This window comes from Dermacentor silvarum, chromosome 9, assembly GCF_013339745.2.
Source record: "Dermacentor silvarum isolate Dsil-2018 chromosome 9, BIME_Dsil_1.4, whole genome shotgun sequence".
Taxonomy (NCBI): Eukaryota; Metazoa; Arthropoda; class Arachnida; order Ixodida; family Ixodidae; genus Dermacentor; species Dermacentor silvarum.
Window position 1 is genome coordinate 2822942 of NC_051162.1, and position 12749 is coordinate 2835690.

The following is a 12749-nucleotide window of genomic DNA, read 5'->3' on the forward strand; positions in this document are numbered from 1 at the left end:
TCACTCCGACGAAGGCCGGTCCTCCGGCCGAAACGTCAGTCAGTAAATATGCCATAAACGTTCGTCTTTTTTTCCTTTTTTGAATATATATATATATATATATATCGACGAACACACAATAATGTTTCAGTGCATTCATGCAAATTAGCGCTTCACATGCATTTTAAACAGTTGATTTGTTCTTCATAAAATGTGTCTCAATTTATTAGCACTGTCTGTTGTATGATTGACAAGCTCCATGAGTTATGGCGATGGTTAGATTGGTATTGTATGTATTCAAGCGGAACTTGTAACCGTGGACTCTAAATCAATAAACTGCAATGTGACCGGTCGCTCAGCCCTTCCAGTGGATTGAGTACGAAATCCGATGTCAACATGGTGACTTTGAACTTTGTACCTCTTCAGTACCTGTGCACGGCAAAAAAGAGAGAAAATGTGCAGCTTAAGCATCTGGTATGGGAAACATTTACACACGCAACAATTCTATCACTTTTAGTCACTGCGTATTCTGGCATAGCTTACCATTTAAGAAAATGAGAGGTTCCTAAAGCAACGCTTTCTTTCACAACCCCTTTTGTTATGCAGTCTAGGCTGTACCAGTGAACGCACAGCGCCTATATTTTGCAAAGCGGTAAGCAAGCAACGTGTGGCAGCATAGCCGTTAAATGGGTGCTGAACCCCCTCTCGGTCTTGGTGAAAGAGGATAGCATACGCATACTCTTTGCGTGCTGCTATATTTCATCATATAGCAGATTACGAAACGCGGCTGCAATCGACCAATACCTGACATCAATCAAGAAGGGTGTTTGGATCAGTGCGCTTCTTCCTAGTTGCACTGTCTAAATTTACTGACGCAGTTTAATAAACAAGCTGAAGTAAACGAAAATCTGTGTTTCAAATTCCGGAAGTACGACTAACGTACTATCGTCTGCGAACGCTTGGTCGCGCCCGTCCGCGTAGACCGCACTGCCTATCAGCGTCTTAGCCATCGGGTTATGCTAATTTCAATTTTTTTATTGCGATAACAAATAAGGACACTCCAGGTGCATTTCTGTCGTAGGCATCGCCATCGCTGTCTCCTTGAGCTTCCGTATAAAGTCCAAGGGCGATAAAATCGTTGCCGCGCACCATACGCTGTACGTGCGCGTGAATGCGTGCAAGGTTAAGCTCGCGCATTCAAGGGAGGAAAGCGGGAAGGAAGCGCGCCCTCTTTTGTCGCGCACAATGCTCCAGGCGGAGAGTAGGGAGGGGGGGGGGAGTTCTACTTTGGGCGGCCCGGGCGGCCCGGGCGGCCGCGCGCTGTATCTTGAAAGTCATCTGCGTCGGGGACACAGTGCACCCTGCGCTGTGTTTTCGCGGCTTAGTTTGCGCTGACGCGAGAGGCAGCACGAAAGTCGATTCGCTCGGTGCTGCAGCTGCGCTTCCTCACTCCAGCGTTTTGACAGCGAGTTTCCGCGGTCATCGTGTGAGATGTGTTCATGTGCGCTTGTGCGCGCGTGACACCATGCTTGTTCATTTAGTCAATATGCCTATGTTTACAAGTTTATGCGGCCGATAAGACTACTTCGTAAGGATAGTAGTTTAGCCGGATAGTAGATTAGCTGTCCACTAATTTGCTATCGCAAACGATGCTTCACCTTTCGGGCGAAACTGCGACATTTTTTAAACATCAACTAGCCTAGAACGACGCGAAACGTAAGATGAGACGTACGCTTGCCAGCGTGCGCTCACTCCTGACCTCTCCTGGATAGCGCCTTTGTAGACTTCGCTTCGTGATGAGCTATTGCACAAAATGCGCAGTTTGAATTCGGCTACTATCGGTTGGTCAAGCTGGTGCAGCATAAAGCGCCACACTTAGCAAGGCCAGATTCAGCCCTGTCGTGCAGCGTAGTGCAGCTACCGTGGCTACCGCCCGCGGGGTGCCGTGACGAGCGCCTTCACTGAGTCCCTTCGGCTTGCCGAGGACAACAACGTGCTCTGATCTCTGGGTGACGTGACTCAAGGCCCGAGCGCCAACATCGGACGAACGGGTCGTCTGCTTCCGGACTTGCACACCCCCGAGGTCTGCCGCCATCATCGTTGAAGCTCATTATTTTAGAAATCCTTTCAACGCGAGCCCGAAGTGCTGTATCAAACGCTTAGCTGATGGGCGTGCTTTCCACGTACCCGCACGAGTGAATATGAAGATCAAGTTTGTTCGATCCTTAGAAATTGTGTCATTTGTCGTAAGGATAATTGCGAAGGGAAATGTGCTACTCTTGTCCCTCGGTGCGAGAATGGCCGCGGGTGGCTATCTAGTACACTGTAGCACAGCTGGGAAGTGAGACACCATCAACTAAACCGTAAGCTGATGGATAGCCTCTGAGTTTCGGGCACCGTACGCGCCAACGTTGGAAGTAGTGGCGGCTATGTGAACGTCCAAAATCAAACTTCAACTGCGCCCCACGGTGACGTTCAGTAGGCAGTGTCGTGGGCAGCACCCCACTCCACCGTAGCCTTCGCAGTGCAAGACATTGAAGAAGGAACTGGAGCACCGACTGGCGGTCATCTTCGCTAGGTGAAGAGAATGACATCCCTTCACCTAGCAGGTTTCCGCTGAACTATTACGTCATGACAGGGAGTATTTGACTGCCAATAACTCCGATTCTGCTGATCGCATTGAAGTACTTTCTGCAGCAAAGTATTTCTGAAATAGTCTGTTTTGCGGCGAATGCATTTCTCTACATCAATAAAAGGTGGTTCAGGGCACTCCAAATTACGTCCCCGTATCATGCCTTCACCCCTATTACCGTACTTTAATGCTGCATGCTACTGCAGTGTCAATATCGACGCAAGAAGTCGTCAATACACCGCAGCCCAACTGCATTTCTAGGAACACTTACAGAGCATCCCTGAAAATTGTTCCTACAAAGACACTTAATATCGATTAAGCGCGACTATTAATTTAACGGTGTGGTTGGGGTGTGTTTCTTAGAATACCTGTGTCGATTTAATTCCGGCCGAGAGTTCGGTTCGGTTCGGGTTATCTGATTGGTTTCAGATACGGTTCATTATGTTTCACTTGTACTCGTTGCGTGAATACCTTTGCGCGCAGCTTTTTCTAACGGACCGGAGTGTGCAGTTCTGCCGCCTTTCTGTCTTCTATGCCATCACTGAATTAAAAAAAATTAAAAGGTAAATTATGGAGTTTTACGTGCCAAAACCACGATCTGATTATGAGGCACGCGGTAGTGGGGTACTCCGGAAATTTGGACCACCTGGGGTTCTTTAACGTGCACCTAAAGCTAAGTACCCGGGTGTTTTCGCATTTCGCCCCCATCGAAATGCGGCCGCTGTGGCTCATTGAACAGCTTCCCGGATTTGCCTATTTACACTACACATAGATCATTGAATTAGGATACAGTAATCTATGCGTAGTGTAAATAGCGACTTCTGGGTAGCTGTTCACGCAATCTAAGGCACTTTTTAACCTAAACGCGTTTAGTATTGAGCTAACTACTTGATTATCACCCCTAATGCTTCTATCATTCAGTACCTCCCGCTACTTTCTGGCGGAGCATAGCAATCCAGGTAGTACCACTGCTTCGTATGACGTCATCGCGACTCATCTCATCGTGACCCTTCACTGTAACAATATCTTACGTTTTTCTCATCGGAACCATTTAAAATAGGTTTATGCCAGACTCGACAGGGCTAACTTTATTACAATGAACTGGCTATTGAATGACTTACTTCCCAGTGAAGCGTCATGTTTATTAAAAAATGTCACAGTTTCGCCCTAAGGGCGAAGCAATGAATGCGATAGCAACACAGCAATGTCATACGAAGTAAGGTGAGCGGCCTTGGTAGCAATATGAATTGTAGTAAACATGAGCTGCTTAAGTAAGCAGGTGTGCTGCGGCGTAAGTAGACCGACATGAAGAGAGACTCGATGACCATGAGAAGGCGCGTGTGAAACGGTGGTGTTGATGAGAAGCGCTTACCGTGGGCAGCGCGTGCGAAGGGACACACCTGTAGTGCTGCACTGCCGATCTGGGCAGCATTGCATGTGTAGCGTGCGTTGGAAAATGTGGCCCGACTATTACTAACTGAATGAACAAGCGTGGTGTGAGCGCGCACAAACAAACATGAATAGATCACAATGAATGACTGCAGCCAACGACTGTCAAAACGCTGGCAGCGAGCGCATACGCCGCGCAGCGGGCGAAGGTACGTGCGGTCTATCGCTTCAACGGAAACTGAGCGACGAATGCACGGCGCATAAAGGTCAGAGCCGTGTGGAGATAAGAGACGGTGCGGACGAACGACGAGCGCGGTTGTTGGCAGCGTAGAAGTGCGCCCCCCCCCGCTCCCTCCGGCGCTGGCTTCCCGCTTCCTTGCTTGCGCGTGGGAGAGATAAGAGACTGTGCGGACGAGCGACGAGCGCGGTTGTTGGCAGAGAAGTGCCCCCCGCCCCTGCTCCCTCCGGCGGTGGCTTTCCGCTTCCTTGCTTGCGCGTGCTAGATTGAGTGCGTTCGCTCTTCGTGATAGCGCGCGTCCCCGCACGCTTCCGCTGGGGCATACGGCGCGCGGCGAAGATTTTATCTATACGGAACCTCACGGCGACGGCGACGCTGACGGCAGAAATCCGGTTGAAGTGTCCACATAATTGCTATCGCAATAAAAACTGTCAGCCCTTCCACTGGGGTAGAGATGGTAGACCAGCGAAGCTGTACTATGGTGGGAATTATGTATTTCCAATTATGACTATTATGATGTGATGGTGTAACTGGTTATTTGAACTATTAAAGAATGAAAATATATATATATATATATATATATATATATATATATATATATATATATGATCTGGTGGTTTTCATTTATTTATTGTCCACAGGGACCATGGCCTAATGGTCGCTACGGTACACCGCCATAGGATGTACGGCAAAGGTGGGCACGTTCTTCATAAACACGTCACCAACGTCGCGCGCTTTCGGTGCGAACGCAGGCAGAACGTCGCCGCTGTCGACAACAGTTCTGCGCGTTGCGAAGCATCAATTGCGATAGCAAATTAGTAGCGAGCTATACGGAGTAAGGATAGCAGTTTTATCGGCTGTATAAACTTGGACAAATGCGCTTACTAACTGAGTTAACAAGGATGGTGTCAGCGCGCACACGCAAACATGACGAGATCACACTCGATGGCCGCACACAACCGCTGTCAAAACACTGGCGTGAGCAAGCGCGCCAGCAGCAGCGAGCGAAGGTTCATGCGGTCTATCGCTTCAACGGAAACTGAGTGGCGAAAGCACACTGCATACAAAGCTAGGAGCCGTGTTGCAGATCGCTTTCAAGATACAGTGCGCGCGACCGCGCGTCGCCGCGCAAAGTACAAGTACGCAGCTCGCAGAGCAAAAGCCGCCACTCCTTCCCTCCCGCACTGCCTTCCCGCTTTCCTCCTTTGGCGTGGGTGATTGAGTCGCCAGTTCCCCTTGCGCCCGGTCGCAAGATATGCATTTGGTGCCGCAGCTAAACGTCGCCTCCCCCTCCCCCCTCCCGTCCCCCACGGCCTTTCGCGCGACGGAAGAAGTCGCGCTTGCTCTCCGCCGTGCGTTCGCTCCCCGTGACAGCACGCGTCCCTTGCGCGCTTTCACTCGCACATACAGCATACGGTCAATGAGAGTTTTTTTTCTACACGCGGACACAACCATCGAAGACTGAGCCCTTCACAGCTTCGCTGTAAAAAAAACTAGGAGTTTCAATTGGAGCAGAAATTATGCAAATTGGTTTCCAATTAGGTTCACCATTTTTGAAATCAAAGTGATGGCTAAAAATGTGGCTCGTGAAAAAAAATTCTTAAACAATAGAGTGATGAACAATGGTGAGACAAGGGAGCCAGCATTTTCACAAGTCAGGATCAACGAACGTCTAAATCTCTGTTTGGGTTGGATTTGTTTAATTATGCAATGAAGGATGTGCAGCATGCGACGGTGTATTACTTCTCGTCCTATGAGAAAGCTTCTAATTGAAAGTCCTACGCTTGACGCTGTAACAAGCGATTCCCAGAGAAAGAAGTGCACCGAGAGTTGGGCTATCCAGTGTCTGAACATGTGTGCAATCTGTTTACCGTAGGCAGTTCTTAGCTATCCTCGGGCAGCTGAACTTTTCACCAGACTTAGGTAATAAAAACGTTTATTGCGCAACAATTACGATGAGTGTGGTTGCTTGAATCTGTTGATACTGCTTTCTAATCAGGTTAATTGTGGCAGCTAGGTAGGGAAGTTACGCAGTCCTTCAAGCTGCTCCTACTTCTAATTTCATGTATTGGAGCATAATTTTATGATTGCAATCCCTGGGTTGCGCTATTATTGACATGTTAATAACACTTGTACACCCTGCAGTCCGCGTGTAAATGAAGAGGGACCGAGCGGGAAGACAGGCTAAAACATACATCGAAAAACTAACATGATCACATATAACAAGCCGACTTGAAGGAACAAGGTGTGGCGGGACGGTTATTACACATTATTCCTCTATAGTGAGAACTCAAAAGAAAGTGGTAGTAGAGGGAAAGAATTATTGTTACTCCGCTTTTGATTTATAGATTTGCGAATGGTAATTCTTGCTCACTTGAGTCAGAAGTGTGCAGAGCTCCATCTCGGCGATTCTTTTACCAATGCACGTTCGCGGCCCAATGCCAAAGGGCAACGACGCGAACGGATGCAGGGTCCACGCTTTAACGCCGGCCTTGCCGGAATCACGCTCCTCCTCGCTCGACCTCTGCAGCCACCTTTCGGGCAGAAACGCGGACGCTCGGCTGAAGTTCTCCTCCAGCCTCCCGGCTACGTACCACTCGGTCCTTAGCACCACCTGAGGATTTCCAAAACGGGTCCGCAAAAGATTACATAGGTATCCACACATGAGCAATCGGACAGCGGCCTAGGTACAAGTTCATACGTTTTATACAAGTTCATACATTAGAACTCTAGAATAATTCAATTTACTAATATGAGTGCCGTCAAGATGAAGCGCAGACGAAATTTTCCAGAAGAGTGCAGCATTCTTAAGCTTTAATTATATTTTATTGCAGAACGTGTCTCCAATAATTACTATAATGTAAGGATGTATACATTGAAGTAATGCGTGAGACACCAGAACAATAATGGTAAACAATTTTAGTAAACGTTTTGTCCATATAATTGCAATCGCAAGCGTATGGGTGCGATTCCTATATAGGAATGGCACTCATACGCTAGCGCGTAGGGCGCGTTCACGTAGCGGAACATCACTGTAAATTTTTTAACGCGACATCGCTAAGGGCCCCGTGTCGCAGAAAACCCGGCGTTGGCGCCGGCGCCGGCATCGGCGTAAGGCTCCTCTATTTTTCAAAGGTCGCGACAACTACACGCGCGCCCTCTCGAGGGGTCCAAGGAGCAGCGCTAGCGGACGACGCGGTGCTCGCTCCCGTGCATTCCGCGGACGCCTGAAACCACACTCCGTGCTCACTTGAACCTGCTAACTATTAATATTTGTGGCCTAAGCTGCTCAGGAAACTTCAAACGACAGGGACAACAGCTTGAACGAGCCAGGAGCACGTTAAACGTTAAAATAAAACGCGTGCGTGTCCGAAGCAGCTCATTCTAGTTTTCAACAGCGGCGGTCATACAGGACATTTTTTCTTCATTGTTTGCGTGTTTTGAAATTGAGCGTAACTCTAAATAGAGACGATAGTTGGGTTAGCGGATAGTGCTTGTTTCGTAGTTCGCAAAAATAGGCACGTTGTGAGCTGACTGCAACATTCGGTAACGTCATTGCGCACCAGACGCTCTAATAGTGCGCAGTGCATAATACTCTAATAGCTTTACTTAAGTGAAAGAGTTGCACTGCATCTTTGCAACATCAGCAACCAGAGTACTTTCCAAGACCTAGGAAATATAGCATGCCTATTAGTGTCTATGAGGCGCCAATTTAAATTTTTGTCTATTTTTAAAGAAATGCAATTTATCCAAACTTTTCCTCTTTTAATACCCCCACCGCCTGCTTCCTCCTTGTACCTTTGCAAGCCCGCATATATATAGCTGTGTTTGGAATGTTACCCAACGCACTTACAAATAAATTTGAGGTATTTCTACACCTGTAGTCTCTAAAACCAGACTATAGCCAGAAAAGGTGAGTTAGGTGGTTTTTTATAGAGGTGCAGATGAGTGAAGGACCTCTTATTTAACATATTGCTTTTCTTGCAGGAATGCATAACAAACTTTTTCTTTGAAAGGGTTGCTGTAAGCACCGATTTGAAGCATGTCTTATAGGAGGATACAATAAAAAAACTGCAGTTAGTAAATAGCACCATTGTCTACAGCGTCATGTAGCACTCCACTGACGAACACAACAATAAAAACAGCTCTTTGACGTTCGACTATATCAAAGAAGCCAGAGGCAGAAGAACTCTTCAGCATGGCCGCTGGAGCAATGAAGCATGGCATACATTTTGCGATGGAGGCAAAAAGCAAAAACGCATGTGTTCTTGCGTTGTAGAGCACGTTAACGAACCCCAGGTGGTCAAAATTATTCTGGAGTCCTCCACTACGGCGTGCTTCATAATCAGCACTAGTTTTGGCACGTAAAACCCCAGAATTAAAGAAGAAGAAATAGCAAATATCGATGTTGACTACACTACATGACAGCATTAATATAATGAACGACACCAAATACCTGTCATTTAATAAGGACTTCCTAACAAGGACTGCCGATTTAATGCCAAAAATAAAGCTTTACCTAAAAAAATCAGGCAGCACCCGTCTCACGATCATTCTTTAAACCACCTCAGATATTTTTTTAGTATTTCAAGTAAACACGCGCATTGAGTTCAGAATGCTGCCGATCAACGATGCCAAAGGCTGCAGTGCTTCGCGCCGCGGGCTCCCCAACACATAAAAAATAACAATGCAGACTTCCACTCGTGGCCTTTCCGGGATCCCCAGCGGTCGTCATGATGTCAGCAGGATGAATATGGTGATGTCAGCGTCGGGGACGATGCACATTGGTCGAACAAGAACCTACGACTTCCGGTTTGTCTGCTAGCAGGTACGCGCGCTTTCTGCTCTTCCTCGTTGTGTTGCTCGCTTGTGCGCCCTTGCGAATCGGTAATTACAGCCAGCAACGCAAGTGCCAAATAGCTCGCGTTCCGACACAGTCGTGCTTAGCGGTCTGATTAGCTGCGCGAACAGGGTGCGACAGTGTTGACCTTTCTAGACGAGCGCGCAACACAGGGTCTATAGCGGTACGCTTCGCATGAACACGGGCCGGCACCGCAGCATAGAGATGGGTAGCTCAGGAGCGAGCCGGATCTTGAGAGCGGCTCTTTTTAAAGAGCGAGTGAGCGGTCGTTAAGTAAAAGTGAGCGGCGGTTCTTTTGGAGAAAGGGAGCCGGTTCTCTCGCGTTCAGAGAGCCGTGCCGATGCGTTCCGTCAGAGCCGGGTCTCCTGCTGGGTGCGACTTCCACGCCATCTATTAGCGGTACGAGAAAGCAACTGCCCTCCCGCCCTTCCTCGCAAGCACGGTGTAAGAGTACTTAGGTGTTGACACTGCGGCGGAGCGAGCGTCCAGATTATGTTCGGCCGCGCGCGGGCGCACCGAGTAGCTCTGCTGCGAGCAGATAGATGGCGGCGCGGCCAGCGGTCCCAGCTTAGCGGCGCCGGCGGCTTGGCATTCCTCTGCCTCCGCTAAATTTTCGTTCATAGTGGCGCCAGTAAAAGTAAAAGCGCGAAGGAAATTCGTGTTTTCAGATTAAGGTGATAAGTGTACCAGGCTGAATGCTTTGCTAATATGAACGTATATTGTACAGGGCGTGAATGACGTGAACACGGATTGATGGGGCAGCACTCAACGCCCACTCACATTCCGTTCGCGCGCACAATTTGTTGCGGCCGATCTAGTCATGCATACAAGCATAAAAAAATGAAAGCGTAAGCCCGCGTGTTGCCCCTCGATCAGAAGAAAATAGTGACTGCACCGGAAAATTCAAACTCAGAAAACCGTTCAAGCATCGTCACGCGAATTCAGTGTGGGCGCGATATAATTTAAGAAATGAAACGGCGCAAGCTTGCGATATGCAACACCCTAGAGCAAAGTGGGTGTTCATGGCTAGAACCTCTGATGAGAAAGCACCATAGCTAGGTAAAGAAATCTTTCAAAAGATGATTTATCAGGCGGGACGAAGGCAGGCGTTTTATCTTGGATTACAATATCGCTAATACAGTTTATTTGTGAAAATCTTTTTTATTTCAATTCTACTTAACATAGACTGTGTATATTATTCATTTGGCTTTCGTCGTTTGGGGAGCGAGTGACTCTTGCAGGATCTAAGGGGTGACTTTCGTTTTTTTTAAAGTGTATATGAGAATGTGAGAATGTAAGCTTATTTGGAAGTGCATGCTATACCCTGTCCACAAATACACTTACACCCACCACACAATAATGTGTTCGTTTATTTTCAAGGACACCAGAATAAAAACATGTGCATGAAGCAGCTCAATAATTGTAACAGCAGATAACCATTCCAGAAGCTTACGCTTTCAGGCACTCCCACAATGCAAGAATGTGGAATAAAAACATGTAAGCTTTAATTACACAACATACGCGCATTGTAAAAAAATAATTAGCTAAGATGGAACAAATATAAAAATCAGGTACAGATCTACACAGACAACAGCAGCATTATATATATATATATATATATATATATATATATATATGCCGCAAAATTTGCACTAAGTGCTGTCGTCCATGGAAACTGCGGCTAAGACGAGCAAAGCTTAGCCATCTTCTTTCTTTCTTGAGCCTCCTTTTTCATGCTCATGTTCACATGTTCGCAGTGCTGCCTCATCCGCATGCTAACATAGCAGTGAAGCAACTCAGCCACTATTTCTTCCTTGTGTTCGTAACATGGGAAAGTAATGGTATAGGTGTCAAGAACACCATCAATTGTGCTCCAATAGACAGTCTGGGCATCTGCATATGCTGCAAACAAGCGTTCTGTTTGTTTTAGTAAATTATAAAGGTGTATGATTGGATGTGTAAGTCCTCCGCTGTCTTTTGCATTCGTGAGTGCTGCATCAGCAGCAGTTCTCTTTTCTGTACTGAACGCTGCTTTACATGTAAGGCACCTGGTAGAGTTCTTCATTTTTCTTGTCATGAATCCTGCTAAATAATAGACGATGCAATCTTCAACTTCCGTTTCTGCTCTTGCCTTTGTTTGGCCGATGACACCATCACATTCCCAGTCCTCTACACAGATAAGGCTGTCGAGTTTAAGCTTCACTTCCCCTACAAAGTCAACTGATGATGCTTTAACAGTTGGGTTTATTAGAGCTCTAAAATATGATATGTCCAGAAGTGGTTTTTCTCCTTCAACTACTCTGCAGTTTCCAAACTTGGGAGGCTTGAGAAGGGTGAAAACTGACATTGTCTGGTACAGCTGCAAAAAGTAGGCATTGATGGGTGGTCATTTTGGCTTCCAGCCAGCCTTATCTTTCCAAAGAAACGTTCAATTGGATCTTGGTTCATCTTGCTTGTCAAGACATATTTAAAATTATGATCCTGAAGGAGAGCATTGCAAAGTTCTCGTGTAGATTTCAGTGTGACCCGAAGGCCTTCAGAAGTGCTCTTGGTGAGGAACATGTCTTTTGTTATCAAGCCACACTGAAGCTCCTTCTCCCAGCTGTCGAGCCATTGAATGCCACGGCTAACAACTCCGAGGTCTGAACTCTGCGTAGTAATGTCTTCCGCAGGAAAACGACTGTTTAACCCGTCGAATAGATCGTTGAGAAATAAAGTAAACTCCTCAGTTGTTTCACTGTTTCCAAGCTTGCGCACGCCTTGATCTCTATAGAACTTGATGCCCGATGCCATGGAGCGGCTGAACCCTTGCGTCGCTAATTTCACACGCATTTTTTCCCCTGTAGAGGGATAGATGTGGCTATGCGTTATCTTTGGACACACCCGTAGACCCCCAGCTTTGTCCTTGTGTTCCTTGTAAACTGCAGAGTAATCTTCCCATCTTATCCACTTTCCTTCCTTTTTCAGGTACTTCTGCTGCAGGAGTCGATTTCTAATGCATTTGAATAAGTGTGGCACATCTGAAAATGCAAACACCTTTCTTGTAGGGTCACTTGGGTGGGTGATGGAGTTGCAGCAGCTCTCAAGGTTTCCACTTATACCCAGTGTGCTCCACATGTTTCTATTCGTTGATGCCCCTTCACAAACAAAGCTGTGAATTTTGGCACCAGCTTCTTCCATTAGAACGAGTGCTTGAAGCTGCAACTGTGCGAGAACAGTGCCTTTTGTTGCACTTTTGGCCGCAAAAACTCCAATTGGTTGGGCATAGCTGTCGCCAAAAGGACAGAACATAAAAACCAGAGCATGGTCAGCAAGCTCGCCCGAGTCGTCTGCCTCTGACGCCATTCCTATGTATGTCATTGTGCTCGAGTTCACACACGTACTCTTGCGCACTTGCATTTCATCAAAAATGAGCATGCCGTGTCGTTGAAGACTGTCCTTTTTCGCCAATTTCTTGTTTAGAGAAGCAAAAAACTTGTTATCTAAGCCAGACTTGAAACCTATTGTTGCCATATGTATTGTTCTGATTGATGGCAACGCTACAATTTCATTTTCCATTAGAAACCTGCACCCTGCCGGAGATCTAATATGTAGGAGGAGGCAAAGTAGCACCCAGTTGTCTGAATATCTTCGGCCCTTCTTTGAATGAG

The 12749-nt window shown here is 47.0% G+C and overlaps 1 protein-coding gene across 1 annotated transcript in view; it reads right to left on the reverse strand.

Moving 5' to 3' along the window:
- Nucleotides 1-212: 212 nt before the first annotated feature.
- LOC119465107 (probable cytochrome P450 12a4, mitochondrial) overlaps nt 213-12749 on the reverse strand; it is a 221421-nt gene continuing 208884 nt past the window's right edge. Inside the window, exons 6-7 of the mRNA XM_037725911.2 lie at nt 6613-6852; nt 213-408 (exon numbers count right to left, since the gene is read on the reverse strand). Of these exons, the coding sequence (XP_037581839.2) occupies nt 277-408; nt 6613-6852 (372 nt within the window). The 3' untranslated portion in view covers nt 213-276. The remainder of the gene's footprint in view (nt 409-6612; nt 6853-12749) is intronic.